Here is a 20,691-nt window from a genome sequence, read left to right on the forward strand (position 1 = left end):
TCGCAGGAGCTTGCTCCTGCGACCAGCTGATTCCCTCACAGGCACCGCCGGCAGATGTTCCCCTTAATCAGCGACCATCTCTGGTCGCTGATGAAAAGGAGAAACTGAGCAGTATATTGCTGAGCAATATATCTCCCCCGTGTGTACGCACCTTTTGCTTCAATAGTGATAAAATGGAGTGATAAACAGCCAGCCAATCAGCTCCTACCTGCCATGTCACAACAGACTGTTTGAAAAATGTCAGACAGGAGCTGATTGGCTGGCTGTATCACTCCATTTTATCACTTTTGAAGCTTATACCCCTTTCCCACTGCAGCTCTTAAACTGTAATTTGCAGGTTTTTTTTAGCCCTTTTAAAGTAGAGCTGCAGTGGGAAAGCTCCAGGTTGCTTTACCCCTTTAACAAATACCAGTGCTTGTTAAAGGGGTAAAAAGCAGTGTTTTACCCGTTTAAGACCTTTTTTGGCAGTGGGAAAGTGTCTAAAACTGTATTTAAGATCCTAACACCCCCCCCCCCCGGATGGATTGCCGCCAGGTACCAGGGGAGGGGGTTACCAGCTAACAGGTACCAGGGGATGGGTGGTATATTACTGGTGAATTACCATTTCTATACCTTTCAAAAAGGGTTCAATGTGAAGGGTACAAAAAACGTAATTAACCAGTAATATACCGTTTACAACATGCAGTGGTAAGGGGCTTCAGGCTCAAACCCGTTTTAAAGTCCCATTTAACAATACCGGGTCTTTACCTGTTTCTGCAGTGGGAAAGCAGCATTAGAGAATCCGGTCCCATACCTGCACACTGATAACACCCAAATTTCACCCCATAGAAATACATTTTTAAGTTATACAATTGGTCGAATGCATACAAAACAGCCTATGTGCCTGGGACATTACGGTACAATACTTGCCTAACAAAATTCAGAGTTTCTTTATGAAAAAAGTATTTTAATAGATTCATAATTTAAATAACTTAGATTGGAAAAACTATAACAAAAGCGGGTCTTAAAAAAAAGAAAACTGGGGGAAAAAAAAAAAAAGGATATGAATTCATTAACCCCCAAAAAACTCCTCGGTCCCCCCCCACCAAGTTCCCTCCATTGAACACGAAACTTCCCTGCACCCTCGAATGTTTATTTTATCCATTTAAAGTCGTCTTAAGGCTCTCTTTTTATCTGTCTTCTTTTTTGCTGCTAGCTTCTTTTCCCGGTCCCCGGCATGTTTCTTGGCCATGGGTCCGTCACCAAAACCCACTGTTGCTGATGCAGAGGAGCAGGGGTCTGTAGGATCCTTGCCCCTTAATGTGGAATTCTGGGCATGAATTTCGGTCATAAGTCTTGCACGGGACGCATACTCTTCATAGTTCTCCAGTAAGAGGCGACCAGCCTCTTCATTCAGTGCTGACTCTGGGTTCGGGTGAATCAACAAACACTTTATTGTCTTAGGAAAAAAAATACAAATGTTAGTGAATCACATTCCATTATTTAATAAGCTTCCATTCCTAGTGTGTGCAAAAATATGATCAGCAGGTGTCCATGTTGTGACAGCCCTTTAAATTCCATAAACGGTATACCTGCCTTGATGTATGACTTTGCCAAGCTTTTATAGCAGTGATTACAGGTGTCTATATATAAAGGTGCTGCAATGCGTATGTATTACAAGAGCGCTATGCAGGGCTAACCTGCATCCTCTCAGTTTCACGTTAGTTGTATGGATTGCTGGTGTGAGCAAATGCATGGCCGAAGAAAGCTCACAAGTCACACGCCACAATGCATAAGACTTCCTGCAAAGAATTAAGTGGACACATCTGTACACATTAATACTGCTATTTATGCCACTAGTTTACTCTTATATTTTCTTCCTGTTGCCCCCACTGTTATACCTCTACTATATACCTGTATAGGCCCTCTTCCCTCCTGTTGTCAAAGCCCACTTCTCTTCACATTTCACTCACAGCTCTCCCATACTCAAACACTCAGTGACCACATCTTCATACTCATCTCCATCATTGGCCTCAAGCCTCTAGTTGTATGTTGATTGGGTCCTCACTACTTACATTTAAGCTGTAATGTGTATTGAACTGTGGCACTCTTTATTTGTACTGTATTTTTGTTATTTATTCAATGTTATGCCAAGTTTTGTCTCCCTGTATTGTTCCTTTGTACGCCGCTGCGAAACACTTGTGGCGCCTTATAAATAAAATTATAATAATATATATGCCCATTCTCTACCTGCTGCCTCGTGTCCTGACCATGCTCACTTCTTGCCTTCAGGTCTCCTTACCTGCACCTCTCTGCCTCCCTTTCCCTCTAGACTAATCTCCTTAGAGCAGGGTCCTCCATCCCTCCTGTTCTCACAGCACCCTTCCTGCATTCCAATTACAGCCCTCTTACCTACAATCTATACCCGCATCTATTGTCATTCACTTCCCTATATCTCAGCTGTATTGTGTACTAAGAATTGTGCTTTAATGGTGTTACGTCTAGTTCCGTGTCCCCTGTACTGGTGTAATGTGTTCTATATGTACAGCGCTGCGTACCACTTATGGCGCCTTAAAAATAAAAATATTTCATTAGCATTTGGTTATATAGCACACAATTTTCCTCATCTCAACACAGCCAGATCACTTGTAAATACCAAAGCATGTATAGGACAGTGTCCACTACATAGTGCGTGAGCAGTCATAACTAGTGATGCCAATCCCAGGCCATTCATTTTCAATCCCAGGATTGAAAAACAATAAATCCTGGGATCCTGGGTGGGGGTGGGGGGGGGGGTTATGGGGTGGTTAATTTTGGATTTATTGGCTTGTTAGGGAGGTTTACTTCCATATTTAGGATGTAGTTTGTGGCAAGATGAGCTTTTCATTATGGTATAAATCTGCTACCCCCTTTTTTATATGTAGCGGAGAGGCTGCACTTACACACTTTAATGCTGTGCTGTACCATTTCAGCAATACCCCTGCCAATCTTTATTTTACTCGAATGGCGCCTTCGGGTTTTATACTATTTTGTCTATCCTCTGAGGGCGATATTGTACTATGCTACAAATTTGGTTATATATTTGTATGTGATATCTACTACACTGGATTATTGTATGCTCAATGTGTGTATTGTATTACTATATATGCTCTGACTTGCTTCTCTAGGTTTTGTATTATTTAAAAACTAATAAAAATGACTCAAAAAAAAATCCTGAAATCCTACCAAAGGCAAAAAGAAACGCATCAGTCACTCGGTGGCGGGGTACAGAAACCCTGCCCGTCTCTGCTTCAGGGAGACGGGCAGGGTTAGGGGGTGGCAACAGAGAGCTCCATCAGAACAGGGCGCGCACCCCCCTCCTGGCAGCTGGCGATTCTATCGCGAGCAGAATGAGGCAGGCTCCAACTGTAAATAGTATGAAAATAAAATGATGAAATTATTTTATTTTGATAAACATATTATGGTTGGTGTAGTGCCTGGTTTTAAAAGGGCACAATGTGCCCTGCCCCACTAGCAGAACCATGATACACAAAGCTGTGCCTGGTTACAGCGAAACGCATCAGTGCATTTGGACACCTACCTGCCACTTTGCACCACTATTTGGATCCAGACCAGCAGCCTTTATATCTACAACTCAGAACCAGTGTTACTACGGTTCCTTTGGCGATAGGGGCGGCTGGGCCTGCCCCACTATGGTCAGGTCAGCATCCTGGTCCTACCCCCAATTGTATTGGCGGGTTAGGTGCAGCCCCCATTTATGCTGCCACCATACAGCTCCGCCCTGGCCAGATCCTAGAAGGAACAGTAAGCTCGTATATCAGTTTGTGTTGTAACAATGTTTGCACGTTTGCTTCGTTTCATTCACTCAAAAAATATACATAGGTTTACTGGCTTCAGACAAAGAATTAACCCTAGTGTCCCTTTTAAAAGGAATAAGGAGTGTAAGCTCTAATGGGACAGGGAACTTGTGTGACTGATTCAAATATTCCCTGTAAGGCATTACGGAACACGTGCGCTATATAAATTACTACAGTGAAGAGGAAATTGACCGCTTTCATGACTTCCCAGAGATCATTTTGGTACTCACCAGTAACACGTGTCTAATACCCAGCTCAGCCTTCCAATCTTTCTTTAATACATTGACACAGATTTCTCCATTCGTACTAACATTTGGATGAAAGATTTTGGTAAGGAAGTAGCCTTTGGGAGGGGCTGCTGGAAAATCTTTGCCCAAGATTAATTTCATTCTGAAAATCCCTCCGGCGTATGGGGTGCCCTCTGCAAATGAGATTCAAGAACAACTATTAAAGGCTGTACGTCGTTCCAATCACGATAAATGTACTGGGAGACATTGCAAGCAAGAACCTATTGCTTATCAGTGACATTCAGTACAACACACGTAGCTGTACCAGTAGGAAACTACACCTATCAGTTAGCAAGTCACATTTTAAAAACGGACCATTAGCCGTGGTATTTCACTAGCAATGCTCTTATGTTAGTCATGCACATCGGTGCTACAGCAGCATTTATTAATAGCCTATTTAAAATGAATCATTTTTCTCTGACTTCACAAACAGATGATCCTTAACTTGTCTGTCCTCTATTGGACATGTAGACAGGCCCATGGGATCTACACTACATATTTGGTGGAAGTCCCTAACATTTGGTTTCTGGTGCGAGATACTGGGACAGACAGGAGAAAATAACAGGGCTTCCTCATATCCCAAAATGTTGGTGCCCTGGTCTCATCAACTCCACTTATGTTGCAATTAAAGAAATCACTCCTTAAACACTATGAACGCTGCAAGATATCTGTAAAATGTCTTTGGAGGTCACCTGCACCATATAAAGTCTCTGGTCTCAGAAGAATGACTCACTTGGTATTACCAAGAAATTCATGGATCCTGACTCTTACAATACACTCTTGCAGCAGTCACTTTCTCTTTAGCCTTTTGAATAACTCCATGTGCTCTCCCACTTAACCATGCAGATCAGATCCCTGCCTTCCCTCTCCTGCACCGCTACCACCACATGTCCTTATGCCCCTTAAGGATATTAATTGCCGTTATATTACAGCCATTTGATAAATTGTCTGCCATTGGGCTAATGTGCTTTTTATTGTCCGCAGGTTACAAGCGCATGTCCTGTTTATGTTGGCTCTGCACAAGTCTAAATGGTATCAGATCGTTCTTTTAGGCAATAAAGGTCTAAAAATAACCAGATAACAAGCAGACTTTGTAATAGGAAAGTACTGTATCTTTCAAAAAATATATGAATAAAGCCAAGGTGGGTAGTCAATCTTTTTTCCAACTTCCAGAACATCTGACAATCTAAAATATCAAGCAATTCGACAACAGATATGTAGGGGGGTATGCAATGTCCCACCGCTATTTCCGACAGGGGAAATAGCGGCGGGGCCCTATTCAATGCTGTCTTTAGTGACAACCTTGAAGAGGGATCAGGGCAGAACAAGCCCAACTTTAGAAGAACGGTCATGGATTGTCAAAATCCCTGCCGCAGATCAACAATCCAAACCCATTTTCGGTGGTCGTCAGGTGGGACATTGAGTCAGTTAAGCTGTGTACACACGGTGGCAATATGGGCTGAAATCGCTGGAAATATGGTCGCTGGCGACCATATTGCCAGTGATAGGAGTGTGCCCCAGCGATAAGTCGCCGGGTGCGCACTCCCGTTTTCAGCCCTGTTATAACCGCTGGTCGCAGGAGCTTGCTCCTTCGACCAGCTGATTACCTCTGCGGCATCTCTGGTCGCAGATGAAAAGGAGAAACTGAGCAATATATCTCCCCCGTGTGTACGGGGCTTAAGAGAAGGGAAAAAAAGATGGAGAAATTTGGGGTGCACTCTGAAAATAGGATTTTAATACCTACCGGTAAATCCTTTTCTCGAAGTTCTTATGGGATACAGGGAGTCGTTCATAACGATGGGGAAAAGAGCTTATCCGAAGGAGACAGGCACATATAAAAATTTATACAGGGTGTACTGGCTCCTCCCCTCTGCTCCCCTCCCTCTAGCTTCAGTTAAGTGAACTGTGCCGAAGGAGAAGAACAATATGAGAGGAATATGTGTATATTTACCGTGGTGAGATTCATCCAGCACACCCAACATTCAACATAACAGACCACATTAGCAACCCCATAACCTGGGAAGTCTAAGGGCCTAAGAACATGTCAACATGACAACTATTTTGAACTGTGTTCCAACTGGAACAATGTATAGAATTATCACCTAAGTGACAATTTACACTCGTGGACCTTTAAGGTACACTATGTAAGATTAAGTTACCTAGGTAACCTACACCCTATGTCCACCAGGAACTAGAAGGGTAGCAGAAGGACCCAGTATTGGTCCATATCTCACAAAGGCCCTTATTCTGGTTGAAGCGGTAACGGCCGCATGCGGCCGTTCCGCCGATGTTTTCGGTCTGCGCATGTGCAGAGGCCACTCTGCGCATGTGCAGCCGAAATCGCCGTACACGTATTTTGTCCGCCGCAAAGGGGGTGGATAGGGGCGTGAGGGGCTACGAAGCCTCATTTGCATATGCATACGCCCCGCGTTTCATGGGCGTTCCCATGCAAACGCGGGGCGTACGCATGCTAATGAGGCTATGACGCGTGGGTACAGGGCGGGCATCTGACATCGCCGGATGTCAGCTGCCCGCCCCCATACAAGATTTCACACGGACAAGTGTCCGTGTGGTCTTGTGTTGCGGGACCTGGTGGAGCGTGCGGCCCTGCATTCGATGTTCGGCGACCATCGAATGCAGGGGCTGCTCCCACCATGGAGGAGGCGTATCCCCGTCCACAATCATGCGGATCGCCACATGGCCGCGTACGGACGGCCGTGGCGATCCGTATGGAAGGCGGGGATTCGTCTGGTGCGGTCGGAGCCGCATATGCGGCTCCGGCCGCACCGATCAGAATAAGGGCCAAAGTGAGCAAGGCAAACCTCCGCACAGAGGCGGGTGCCCTGTATCCCATAAGAACTTTGAGAAAAGGATTTACCGGTAGGTATTAAAATCCTATTTTCTCTATCATTCTTATAGGATACAGGGAGTCGTTCATAACGATGGGGATATACCAAAGATATCAGAACGGGCGGGATTGTGCGGAACCTATTGCCGCCGCACCGCTTGCCCAAACTGAGTATCCTCAGTGGCCAGAGCATCAAACTTATAAAATTTGACAAAAGTGTGTTGGCCAGACCATGTGGCTGCTCTACACAATTGTAAGGCCGAAACTCCTCGGGCAGCCGCCCAGGATGTCCCCACGGAACGAGTAGAGTGAGCTTTCACCCCAACAGGCATAGGCAGCTTTGCTACCGCATAAGCCTGTTTAATGGTTGCACATATCCATCGTGCAATAGACTGCTTGGAAGCAGGACGTCCAATCTTTTGGGCGTCATAGAGGACGAAAAGTCCATCAGTTTTTCGAATCCTTGCTGTTCTCCTGATGTAGACACGGAGAATCCTTACTACGTCCAAGGACGTCGGCACCTCAGAATGAGGCCCACCAGCAGGAACCACAATTGGCTGGTTCACATGGAACGCAGACACCACTTTGGGCAGAAAACGCGGGTTAGTGCGTAATTCTGCCCTGTCCTCAAAGAATATCAAATAAGGACTCTTGCAAGTCAACGCCCCTAGCTCCGAGACCCTCCTAGCCGAAGCTAGGGCCAGTAAGACCACTGTCTTCCAGGTTAAATATTTAAGGTCAATTTCCTCCAAGGGCTCAAACCAGGAGGATTTAAGGAACTTCAGCACAACATCCAAGTCCCACGGTGGAGTAGGGGCCACAAAAGGAGGCTGTATATGCAATACTCCTTGCAGAAATGTCTGCACTTCAGGAATATTAGCCAGTTTCCTCTGGAAGAAAACTGATAACGCAGATAGCTGCACCTTCAAAGAGCCTAGGCGTAGGCCGAGATCCAGACCAGCTTGAAGAAAGCTAAGAAATCTTTCAAGTTTGAACTCTGATGGAGAAAACTTTCCCTGTTCGCACCAACCCACATATCTTTTCCAGATATGGTGGTAATGTGCAGCTGTTACCGGTTTCCTTGCACTTGTCAGTTCTGATGACCGAAGTGTGAAACCCCTTCTGAGTCAGGATCTGCCGTTCAACTTCCAGGCCGTCAAACGCAGCTGTTCCAAGGCCTGGAAGACGCACGGTCCTTGCATGAGTAGATCTCTTTGCAGGGGTAGGCGCCACGAGTCCCTTTGCAGACTTAGAAGTTCCGGGTACCACGTTCTTCGTGGCCAGTCTGGGGCCACCAGAATCACCTCGGTTCCGTCTCTTCTTATCTTCCTTAGCACCCGAGCCACTAGGGGGATCGGTGGGAAGACATAGACCAGGCTGTTGAACGTCCACGGTATGGAGAGGGCGTCCACTCCTTCTGCCTGAGGGTCTCTTGCCCTCGAGAAGTACCTGGATACTTTCCAGTTGTTTCTTGATGCCATCAAGTCTACCAGTGGGGTCCCCCACCGAGCCACCAGAGAATTGAATACCTGGTGGTGTAGACTCCATTCCCCGGGGTGGAGCTCGTGGCGACTGAGGAAGTCTGCTTCCCAGTTGTCCACCCCGGGTATGAAAATGGCCGAGAGCGCTTGGCAATGACTCTCTGCCCAGGACAGGATCTTCGATGCTTCCCTCATACAGGGCCTGCTCTTGGTCCCGCCCTGTCTGTTCAGGAATGCCACAGTGGTGGCGTTGTCTGATTGTATACGGACCGCCTGACCGCTGAGGAGAGGGCCCGCCTTCAGAAGTGCGTAATACACAGCACGTAACTCCAGGCTGTTGATATGGAGGCGTGTTTCCCATAGGGTCCACTTGCCCTGAAAGGACTGACCCATGGTCACTGCCCCCCATCCCGTGAGGCTTGCATCCGTGGTGACTAAGACCCAATCCTGGATGCCAATCCGACGCCCTGCCAGCAGGTTGGGCGTGTGGAGCCACCACTGTTGTGACAGTCTGGTCCGAGATGACAACGCAATACGCCGGTGCATCTGGTGGTGTGAACCGGACCACTTCCCTAGGAGATCGAGCTGGAAAATCCTGCTGTGAAACCTCCCGAATTGGAGAGCCTCGAAAGAGGCGACCATCTTTCCCAATAGGACAATGCACTGGTGCACCGTCACCTGGGGGGTCCTTAACAAGTCTGTGACCAGCCGCTGGATGTCCAACACCTTGTCCTGTGGCAGGGACACTCATGAGAGCTGTGTCCATCACCATGCCCAGGAACTGGAGTCTCTGTGAAGGGATCAGAGAAGACTTTGCCAGATTCAGGAGCCAACCATGGCCCGACAGGGTCTGTATGGTAACTTGTAAGGCTGTCTGTAGTTCCTGTGGCGACCGCGCCTTTACTAACAGGTCGTCCAAGTATGGTATCACACAGATACCCTTTTTTCTTAAGACCACCATCATCTCCGCCATCACCTTGGTGAATATGCGTGGGGCTGAGGACAAGCCGAATGGCAGTGCGCGAAACTGATAATGCTCGTTTAGCAGCGCAAACCTCAGATATTTCTGATGAGGGGGCCATATTGGGATGTGAAGGTAGGCGTCCTTCACATCTAAGGACGCCAAGAACTCCCCCTCCTCCAGTGCCGCTATCACGGCCCGCAAGGACTCCATCTTGAATTTGGTTACTTTCAAGAAGGGATTCAGGGACTTTAAGTTCAGAATTGGGCGTACTGACCCGTCCGGTTTCGGAACTACAAATAGGTTCGAGTAATAACCCTGCCCCCTCTCTAGGGGAGGGACCCTGGTTATTACCTTGGCCTGTACCAGCTTTTGGATTGCTTGCTGCAACACCACTTGGTCCTCTGGGGACGCTGGGAGGCCTGATTTGAAGAACCTCTGAGGTGGCTGAACTGCAAACTCCAGCTTGTAGCCGTGCGTAATAAGAGCCTGCACCCAAGAATTGAGGCACGAGGCTTCCCAAACCTGGCCGAAGAACGCCAGTCTGGCTCCCACCTCTGCCGGAGCTAATGGTGGAGCCCCACCGTCATGCTGCTGGTTTCCCTGCAGCTGCCCCGGATGGCCGCTCTGCGGTGGCTGAAGCGGATGGCTTCCTGAATTTACCACGGGAGCCTCTAGCAGCGTTTGAACCACCTCTGGCTTTAGGGCGGAATTTACTTGCCCGAAAGGACTGCTGGGAGTGAGCCTGAAAAGGACGCTTCGGCGCCTGTGGAGTGGATGGTAGGAAAGTGGACTTTCCCGCCGTGGCTTTAGAGATTAAATCGTCTAAATCACTCCCAAATAACCTGCCACCTGTGAAGGGGAGGCTTTCTACACTCCTTTTGGAGTCAGCGTCAGCTACCCACTGCCGGAGCCAGAGGGACCTGCGCCCTGACACTGCCATGGCTGAGTTACGGCCGTTAATGGCTCCTAACTCCTTCTGCGCTTCACACAGAACTTTAGCAGTGTCCTGAATATGGTGTAATTTCTCAGACACCTGTGCTACTGTCATGTCGCCCAGAAGACCTTCCTGGATCTGGGAGGCCCACGTGTATATGGACTTGGCCATATAGCAACTAGCTAATACAGGACGCTGACACGCGCCACTAGCAGTAAAAATGGACTTCAAAGTGTTTTCAACCTTTCTGTCTGTGGTGTCTTTTAATGAAGACGACCCTGGTACTGGGAGTACCATCTTTTTGGCTAAGCGAGACACAGAAGAATCAACCTCTGGTGGCTCCTCCCACACCTTACGTCCCTCAGGTTCAAAGGGAAACGTGGACTTAAACTTTTTAGCCACTTTAAACCTCATTTCTGGGTTATTCCACGCTGACTTGAATGTACTTTCCAGGTCAGCCTGCTCAGGGAAAACTACCTGTTGCTTTTTCTGAGTAGCAAAGAAGGCATCCCCTGCTGTGGATTCAGCCAAGGGAAGGTCCAACACCTCCCTGATTGCCATAATCAATGGCTCTGTGCCCCGCAGTAGTGACTGTGAAGCATCAGGCTCGTCATCACCTGCGTCTGCATCCTCCACATCATCATCATCATCCCCATCGTCAGCCCCGGAATCAGGGGTTTGAGAGGGGGCCTTTCTCTTACGAGTATCCCCAGGGGTGGGGGTAATTACATCCACTCTGGCAGAGAGGATAGCCAGCTCCCTTTGTACTCTCTGGGTCTGTGCTGCAGTAGCAGTTAACTGTGTAGTCACAGTTTCAAGCATGGTCTTTATACCTGTAGCCCAGGCTGGCTCCTGTGAGCTGTCCTGTGTGCTACTTTGCTGCCCAGTTAGTTGTGGGGGGACCCCAGTACTTTGAGGGGACATGCATGGCTCACAAGTAACCTGTGATGAAGATGCTGGCACAAACTTATCACTGCACACCATACATGTAAGTTTCCTCACCATTGTGACAAACAAACAGTCTCCCCTCACACAGCACGCACACACAGTGGATATGCAGTGTGAAATTAACCAGATAAATACTATGTGTAGCCTTATCTGATCTGTACAGCTTAACAAGCCAGTGGGGTGGTGTACAGAGGATAATGGAGGAGACCAATACACCTGATAACCTTAGCTCTCCGATTAGAAGAGCTGGTAATACAGTACAGTAATCAATAACAGTACTTTACAGTGTAAGCAGGCAAGTGCACAAGCGCTGAAAACCTGAAGCTGTCTCTGCAAGCAGATTCCCTCTGATCCACACCGCTGAGGAGTGTCTGGAGCAGTATAATGGCGTTTCCAGCAGCCAGGGAAGAAGCAGGAAGCAGGTTTTGGCGCCCTCACAGAGCTGGTCTCACTCTGGGTAAGCTCCGCCCAGCGTAATGGCGCCAGAGCTTACCTGCGTTTTATACTGAGACTGACATTGGGGAATGTCCAAATCCTCTTTGGTAACTGCCCTGGACAAAACAGGAACTGTACCCTGTCTCAGTGTAGGCAGGGGGTTACGCGGTCCCTGTGCAGGGCACCGCCATACCGCCGCCATCTTGCCGCACAATAACCCGGGGACCCCACGGCGGGGGACCCCGGGGTAATACTCACCACTGACGTCTTCAGACTGGACTAGGGGTGTGCGGCGTGCCAGGGGTGTGCGCGCTGCAGCGCAATGCCCGCGGTAACATCACCCACTCAGGACGGTGGTCCTGTGGCAGGGACAGCTCGGTACCTTGAAGTGGCCAGCAGCTGAACCCTTCCCCTAGTCTCCCACGACGCAGGACTGCTGTTAAGTCCAAACAGCAGCCCCAAAATAATAAAGAAAATAAAACATAAGAAAAACTCTCTGGAGCTCTTCCTGATGCGTGCTTCTCCTGAGGCACAGTTCTCAAACTGAAGCTAGAGGGAGGGGAGCAGAGGGGAGGAGCCAGTACACCCTGTATAAATTTTTATATGTGCCTGTCTCCTTCGGATAAGCTCTTTTCCCCATCGTTATGAACGACTCCCTGTATCCCATAAGAATGATAGAGAAAATATCTCTAGATCACGTCCAACTGATAATTCACAAATTCTTAAAATTTTACTTTTATAGTTTTAATTAAAGAGGTGTACTCATTACACCCTCTTGAATAAGACAATAGTGAAGATGTGCAAAAGAGAAATAAGAAATTGTGATTAAAAAATGAGATGTGGAAACTAACAGTTGACATGTACTTTTTATTGGTTAATCCCCTGTTATGTTAATTAGGATATCCTTCCTATATTAAAAGAATTTATAGCAGTCTCTATCACCGTCAAGTTACTGAATATTGTCACAGCAGCTAGTGTTACTCATACAGTATGTAACAATTGAGACACTGTCTTTTATTTATACAAAGTGTTTATATTTATACAATGTATCAGAGCTGTGGCTTTTTGACACTGCAGAATGATTGTCTTCCTATATTGGATTAAGACAATACAATGAGCTTCACTGTTTATTGGGTGACAAAATTTAACTAGGACTTGCTATTTTATTGCTGCGGTTAGTGTCCTTATAGACAGTGTGTGGCTCAGTTGCACATTAAGATTTACATTTCTGCAATGATGTTCTGATGTGTGAAACACCAAATAACTTGTTTTATAAATTATAGTGTGTCCAATCCGCTATATATTCATGGTGCTGATATCTAGCACACTAAGCTCTGTGGCGTTCCCTCTACAGTTGGCATCTGTGTCCTTGCCTCTGTCTTTAGTGACAGCATTGAAGAGGGATCACGGCAGAACAAGCCCGACTTTAGAAGCTGTCGGGCCCGTTCTGCCAATAATAGCCGTGGATTGTCAAAATCCCAGCCGCAGATCAACAGCCCACGGCCATTTTAGTCGTCAGCAAGCGGGACATTGAAGCCTGCCGATGGTCAAACCGCAAACGGGTCAGGATCATAGCTGTCGGGAGGGATCGACAGCCCTGATCTCGGATTGCATACCCCCTTAATCTCAGACGGTCAGAAACACGGATCGATGGAAAAACTAACCGATCCACGTGTATTTTGCCGAAAAAGGCCGCAGGTTCGCTAATCGATCGGCCATTTACGACAAAGCAAATTCAACTATTTTGAAAAGTTAAATCTGCGCGGGGTAGAAATTGGCGAGATTGGATAGGTACAATACTGATAGTAGCAAGTGCTCAATTAGTATAGTAATACCATTCAGGTGCATGTAAAGGAGGGGTAATACGTATAGTAATACCATTCAGGTGCATGTAAAGGAGGGGTAATACGAAGTAAACCATGGAGATTGGATAGATGTTTGCCAATATTTCCGTCTGTCAAAAGTATTGGCACAAATTGAATACCGCCCTATAGCTACATTTTACCAGTTTTTCTTTAAGGATGGCAACTTAACATACATGATATTGCTCTATGTATTCAGTGAAGGGGTGTTCCTACACAATATAGAAGGATACCAGTAAGCCCGCTCGAAGCAAAAGCTTCGAAAGCTAGTCTGCTACCTTCTGTGTTTGTGCATGTGTGAGATGTAGTGTCACTGATAGCAGCTGGCAGTGTTTCGGAGACTCACGGAAACTAGACATCTATATAGAGGATATGAAAGCATTTTATACACACCCGGGCCTTCAATGCTAACTTGTACATCTGTTATATCCTCTTCATTTGGAATGATCTTTATTCCTTCTGGAGGGTCGGACGTCAAAGTGGAGACCTCTTTGTAAACCTGCCTTATTATGTGTGGGGGCAAGTTTTCAACGTTTGAATTCTGCAAATAGACAAGGAAAGCGATTGTTAAATATGTGGCCACCAACATATCAGAGAATGTGTAAAGACATTGTAAGGTCGCTGAAACTATTGTAGCACTAAAGGCAAAAGGCACTGTGGTACCAAACTACTATGAAAACCCACATCTCTATCCTGTTCTAGAGTCGGAGTGACCATGTGTCCAATCAAATTCATTCTCTGGTTCAACACATCTTTAGCATCTGACTAAAATGCTGTGCTCACTGATGCTCTTTACTACAGCTGTGCTCCATTCGGATAAACATTTACGTTGAAACATTCAGATCATAACGGAACATATCTAATCTATTCATGGATGGACTGACAGTCACTGGGACCTGGTGAACTTACAGAGGTGACTGCCTCAGCTCAGTCACTGTTGACCAATGTTACTATGTATTTTGCAACTTTGACTAACTTGATATGCTAGCCAAAATCTCAGTGTGCAGAGCTTTACTTAGGTCTAAGACATTAAGGTAGGGAAATCAATTGAGAGCTAGGAAAACATTGCTTAATTGGGTGATTGAGGGTACAAAACTAAATATAAAATTCAGTAGATTGTGTTTATATGTGATCCTTCGGTTCAGTTTTGCGTTAAAGGGAAGGATTTGCTTCTGTTTGTACACATTTTATGATTGGCAGCGACCAGCGCTGGTTTTGTCCATAAATAATTGATCATAAATAATTTGAAATGTCCTGGACCACCAACCTGTGGCACCCCTGCAAGTGTCCCAAGGCACCCCTGGGAGCCACGGCACAGTTTGGGAACCACTGCCATAAGCCATTTACTCACTTCCTCATTCGTCATACTTCCATTCATAACCCTCATTAATATGCAAATTGTAACATCTAGAAGTCATACCTAAAGAACTTTACTGGTTCACACCTAAGGCGGGCCTGCTCTGTCAGCCAGAGAAAATCACTCAAGGAATAGAAAGAACCTTGTGTCGATAACACAGCTAAATACATTATAGACAATGGACGAGCGATAAGATTAGTTCTATAAATCTAGAAACAACAGACATAAATTAAACACTTACCCTATGGGATGACAACAGGACAGGTCACTCACTGGCCTAGTTTAGCTACTTATACCCCTTTCATACTCACAGAGCCGGGTCATACCCAGGAATGTTAGCGGATGCTTCCCGGGACTCTACCCAGGAATGTACCCTTTCACAAGGCACTCAGACCTGGGATCGACCCGGGACAGCACCATTCACACTAATCCTGGGAAATCCCTGCAAATACATATGCATGTCATTAGAAATGGACTCCAGGGCTCTGAAACATGACATCAGCATTTGTGAGCCCAAGAAAGCTCCAATCAGCTGCTTTTTTAAAGTCCAGTGCACCCAATCCTGGGTACCCGGGTCAAGACCCTTTCACACTGAGCTAATTCCCAGTTTAATGTGCGTTCATGTGCAAAAACCCGGGATATCTTTGCAAGTGTAAAAGGGGTATTATAGAAATATATACAGGTACACCACAGATTTTCCGGCAAACGATGGTCCGGACCCATCAGGTGCCGGGGGGGGGGGGGAAGTTCTTATTGTTCGGTTTTTAGACAAGAGGGGACTGCGGTAGGGCTTAGTAGTGGCGAGGGCAGAGGGAGGGCATTGGGATGCAGGACAGGTCGCGCTGCAGGGACCAATGCATGCTGTGGAAGGTGGAATTCTGTGAGCCGGAGACAAGCTTGTGGTGTGGCAGAGCTGAGAGCCAGGCTGCAGTGTGACAGTGCTTTAAAACGGTATCACCAATAATCCAGCAAATTTGGTAACCCGTCTCAGTGCTGAAACAGACGATGCTGGATAATCTGTGTTCAACACATTCATACATATGGGAGTTATTAGCAGAAGACCATGTTGGATATATAGGATGTGTTCAGCATGTTGGCAGAACAAATGATGGCAGCCACAACAGACTATAGCATCCCTCCTGACTGCTGGCGCCAGAATACTTACCTGACCGCTGCCTGGAATACCTCCATTGGGATGACTGAAATGGTTATCTAACATTCCAGCTATATGTAAATACTCAGGACAGGCTTCAGCAGAATATATATACATATACACACACACTAAACATCGCATACCTCCCAACAGTCCCGATTGTCAGGGCCTGTCCCGCTGTCCCACCCGCGGGCGGCAGTGTCCCGTGGTGTGGGGTGGGCTGTTGGGAGTCCCCCCTGTCAGCTGCTAAGCAGCGGGGGGCATGGCTAGAGGCTCACAGAGCCTCTGGGTCATGCCCCCATAGCGGCAAAATTTTGACGCGCCTTCGGCGCAGCAGCGTCCCGACTGCTGAGCTACAAAAGTTGGGAGGTATGCATCGGCATATATATATATATATATAGATTTATAGGACAGCTGTTAGATGAGTACTCTTGATATATACTGTATGTAAAGACCTACTTATATAGGACTAGCCTTAGAGATCTATATGAGACTATATATAGAGACTGCTTTTAAAAGGAGTGCAGTGGGTACTTCCTCATCTTTGCGGCCACTGCTATGCCAGTTACATTAGCCACTACTGAACCAATACATAAGGATTTTTGACACAAGCCTCCAGTGCCCACGCCACCATGTATTACCTTCAGTAAAGTTGTAGCGAGCGAAGCGTGCCACCGAACCAGAAGCGATTCGAGAGAAGCGAGACCGCGAGGGAGGTGATGCTGCTACGTAAGTTTCGTAGCGTAAGCGGTGGCCACAAGGATGAGGAAGTATTGTGCATTGGATATATATACATAGAGACACTGTAAATGGGGAAATTGTTAGAGTATATATATATCACATACAAATATATAGGACAGCTGTTCGAGTAGTCAGATATACATATAAATGAGGCATTTGATAGCAGAGGAGTACCCCAACACACATGGAGGCTACATGCACAGCCATAACACAATATGGGGACAGTGACAGACAAGAGAAGGCCACAGCACTGCAATCCTCACCATGCCTCTGTGCGGTCCTCTCTGGCACGCCGGAGATCAGCGTTACACCGGGGGGGAGGATGTCGGCTGGACTATGGCGATCACCAGTATGAGGCAGGCCTGGGCATCTACAACCACAGATATCGGAGGATGTGACGCTGATTGCGCGACACGGGGGCTCGGGCCTAGCTGTTATGTACGCCGGTCTAGGGAACGCTCCTGTTGCTGCGCGACGCCCTCTCTTATACTCCTTGCCCGTTCCTCCAACACCCAGGCCACCTTTCCTAGCTGCGGCTCCCCCGGCAGTAAGCCCAGACGGCCCACCGACACCCCTTCATATAACCTTCGTCTCCTGCTAAACACGCCCACTCAAACTGGATCTACCGGACCAATCACAGCCTCCCCTTCGGCACGCAAAAAGACCAATCTCGTGGGCGCTCAACGTCTCGTTCCCCGTCAGCGTGCCTTTCCTGTGACTGGCAGGTGCCTCGTCCAATTAACGCAGGGCAAATAGGAGGGCAGGCGTGTGACTAGTGCAAGAGGGTCGCCGGTTGGCTGGTTTGAATGTAACAAAGTGACGCTAGTCCGGGAGAGAGCGGATGCGGCGGCTACGTAGGTGTTCGTCTCGGCTCGTCATAGCGTAGTAGTGAGGTTACGTAACGTTGCGCTGCTTTGGTTTCGGCTCGGTCTGGTCTCTCCAGCAACCAGTTTAAAACGAGATAGGAAGTGGCAGCGTGCCAGGGACATTGACTGTAATGATTATAGGGAGATGTTCCATAAGCTCTGAAGATAGTGGAGAAGTTGCCTGTAGCAACCAATTAAATTCTAGGTACGATTTTGTACAATGTGCTAGATAAATGATAGCTAGAAGCTGATTGGTTGCTATGACAACTTTTTTCCATGTGTCCTGTTTAGAAGGTTTGCTACCTCTCTCTCTCTGCCCTCTAATATTGTGCTCACAGTAACAATTGCAGGCATTCATTTTATGTCAATACAATAAACTAATGGACAGTCCTGATTTATATTGTAGAGGTGCTAGGCTGTATGTAAATGCATGTAAAAGGCTGTCATCCACTAGGGCAGTGGTTCCCAAACTGCGCCTAGCAGTGGCGTGCGGTGGGGTCAAAAATACATATAAAATATACAAAAATTCTTATTTTTCTAATAATTTTTATAGTCAAAACTCTGGAGTAAAAAGTCTATGGCAGGTGAGGCAGTGCCTCACCTGGCTATCTTTTCAACACATCTCTTATTAAAGGCCCATACACACTTGAAGATTTTCATTTCAAAAGACTTTGCCAAAATCTGTGATAGATATATCTTTCACCAAGGTAGTGCATACACACTGAGCTATTTTCCCCAAAGAGCGAGAGATTTTCAGGAGGCGAAAGACTTTGCTGAAAATCTTTCATTATAAATGGGCTGGGTTTGAATTCCAAGGGTTCCATACAGATGGAGCCGGCCTCTTTCTTGCAGGGGCTGGCTATTCTATCGCCAGCGGCTGGCTCTCGCCAGGGGCGTGTGCGCACGAGACACTTGCGCGCGCCCCGTGGCTACGGAGCTTTCTCCGCTGCCTCCCCCGATGCCCCTCGCCGCCCGACCCGCATCGCCGCCGTCAAGGGACTGCCACCAATGTATATCTATTTAAATGCAAACTGCCCACCGATGTATTTATTTAAATGGCATGCGAGGACTAGATGGGGGGCGCAACTCCTCCCCCCCCCCCCCCCGCTCCCCCGGAGCGACTCAGTGGCCGATGCCACATCACCTGCCACCCCCGTGGAGTGACGCGGCAGTCCTCACCACATCACCCGCAGGCCTCTCCACCCCCCCAGTGGAGCCATGCAGCGACGACCCCATCACCTGCCAGCTCCTTCCCTCCCTTGGAGCGATGCGGCCACGGCTGCATAATTCCCCCATGGAGCAATGTGGCAGCCACATCACCCCCCCCCCAGAGTGGAGCGGGTATATTTTATATACATATATATATAATATATATATTTTATATACATATATATAATATATATATTTTATATATATATATATATATACCATGAGATAGAAGTATAGCGGCACTGGGAGACTTCTCAAATTTCTTTATTGCTGGCGTGCAAACATACACAGTGTCCCGACGTTTCGGGGATCAACCGTCCCCTTCTTCAAGGTGTGTGAAGAAGGGGACGGTTGATCCCCGAAACGTCGGGACACTGTGTATGTTTGCACGCCAGCAATAAAGAAATTTGAGAAGTCTCCCAGTGCCGCTATACTTCTATCTCATGGTATCTACATCTCAATAGAAGGCACGGAAGCAGCTGTAATAGAAGCAAGAGTGCCGGACCGTCTACAAGTATATATATATATATATATATATAGATGGGGGATGCGGCCTGGCACTCTCCTCCTTATTGCAGGTGCCCTTAGCGATGATGGATGCAGAAGAAATAAGACAACGGCACTCAGAGGTCTTGATCAAAGAAAAAGGTGTATTCAAAGATACATGCTGCTGCTGACGTTTCGGAGCTCTCGCTCCTTTATCAAAGCGTGTGGGTGAGACATCTCACCCACACGCTTTGATAAAGGAGCGAGAGCTCCGAAACGTCAGCAGCAGCATGTATCTTTGAATACACCTTTTTCTTTGATCATGACCTCTGAGTGCCGTTGTCTTATTTCTTATATATATATATATATATATATATATATATATATATATATATATATATATATATATATATATATCTGATGCATTTAAATTAATATATTGGTGGCTGTGAGCAGAAAATGTATACACATTGGTGGCCAGGGGGGCGGGGCCATCAGGGTGCACTATGTTGCCGGGGAGCAGTGCTGTCTGCTCCTGTGTTGAGCAGGGCGGGGGGCGGGGCGAGTGGCCGGGGAGCAGGGACAGCAGCAGCCAGACGGATAGAAGATGACAGGAGCGGCGCGCTGCGGACCAGCTTGGTGAGTATGACAGGCGAGGGGCGGGGGGAGGCACCGGGGCGGTCCGCCGGGCTGAAAGTGGTTAATCTTTCAGCCCGGCAGGCGTACACACATGGCGATGATGGATGAAAAACCATCCATCATCGCCACATCTGCTGGTAAAACCAGCAGATGAACCACTTTACTAGCGATGATGCGGGAGCGCGCATCATCGCTAGTCGGCAATCTCTGGGGCATACACACTGGGTGATTTTCAGCCGAAAATCGCTCAAAACGGCTGTCCCTGGCGCCTAGGCTCCCTGGGGTGCCTTGGAGCACTTGTAGGGGTGCCTCAGGTTTGTGGTTCAAGTTATTTATGGCCAATGAAATAGGCAAAATCAGTGCTTGTGGCTTCCAATTAAGAATATGTGGGTAAACAGAAGTGAATCATGTTTCTCACCACATAAGTGGACCTAAGGAAAACATTTAAATCACAACTTATTTAATATCTTTCCTGAAACTAGTAACCAACTTTTGGCCTAGGGGTGCCGTGAAAAATATTCTGATACTTTAGGGTGCCGTGATTCAAAAAGTTTGGGAACCACTGCACTAGGGTGAGGTATGGCATGTAGCAACATAGTTTAGGGTTGAAAAAAGACAGTCCATTGAGTTCAAATAGTCTAGTTG

The 20,691-nt window shown here is 47.2% G+C and overlaps 1 protein-coding gene across 1 annotated transcript; it reads right to left on the bottom strand.

Moving 5' to 3' along the window:
- Positions 1-925: 925 nt before the first annotated feature.
- Positions 926-17,605, bottom strand: UBE2S (ubiquitin conjugating enzyme E2 S). Its single transcript, XM_083162543.1, has 4 exons — positions 17,110-17,605; positions 13,989-14,136; positions 4,067-4,257; positions 926-1,438 (listed from the first exon to the last, which is right to left on the bottom strand). The coding sequence occupies exons 1-4, from the start codon at positions 17,110-17,112 to the stop codon at positions 1,145-1,147; spliced, it is 636 nt and encodes a 211-aa protein (XP_083018669.1). The 5' UTR covers positions 17,113-17,605; the 3' UTR covers positions 926-1,144.
- Between the last annotated feature and the right edge of the window lie 3,086 nt (positions 17,606-20,691).

This window comes from Crinia signifera, chromosome 19 (assembly GCF_055691185.1).
Source record: "Crinia signifera chromosome 19, ASM5569118v1, whole genome shotgun sequence".
NCBI classification, from domain to species: Eukaryota; Metazoa; Chordata; class Amphibia; order Anura; family Myobatrachidae; genus Crinia; species Crinia signifera.

Coding starts and splice junctions, on each gene's coding strand:
- UBE2S (XM_083162543.1), bottom strand. Junction 4,258..13,988: donor AGTTAGCATTGAAGGCCCGG/GTGTGTATAAAA, acceptor TCTCATTTGCAG/AGGGCACCCCATACGCCGGA. Junction 1,439..4,066: donor GTATTAGACACGTGTTACTG/GTGAGTACCAAA, acceptor TTTTTTCCTAAG/ACAATAAAGTGTTTGTTGAT.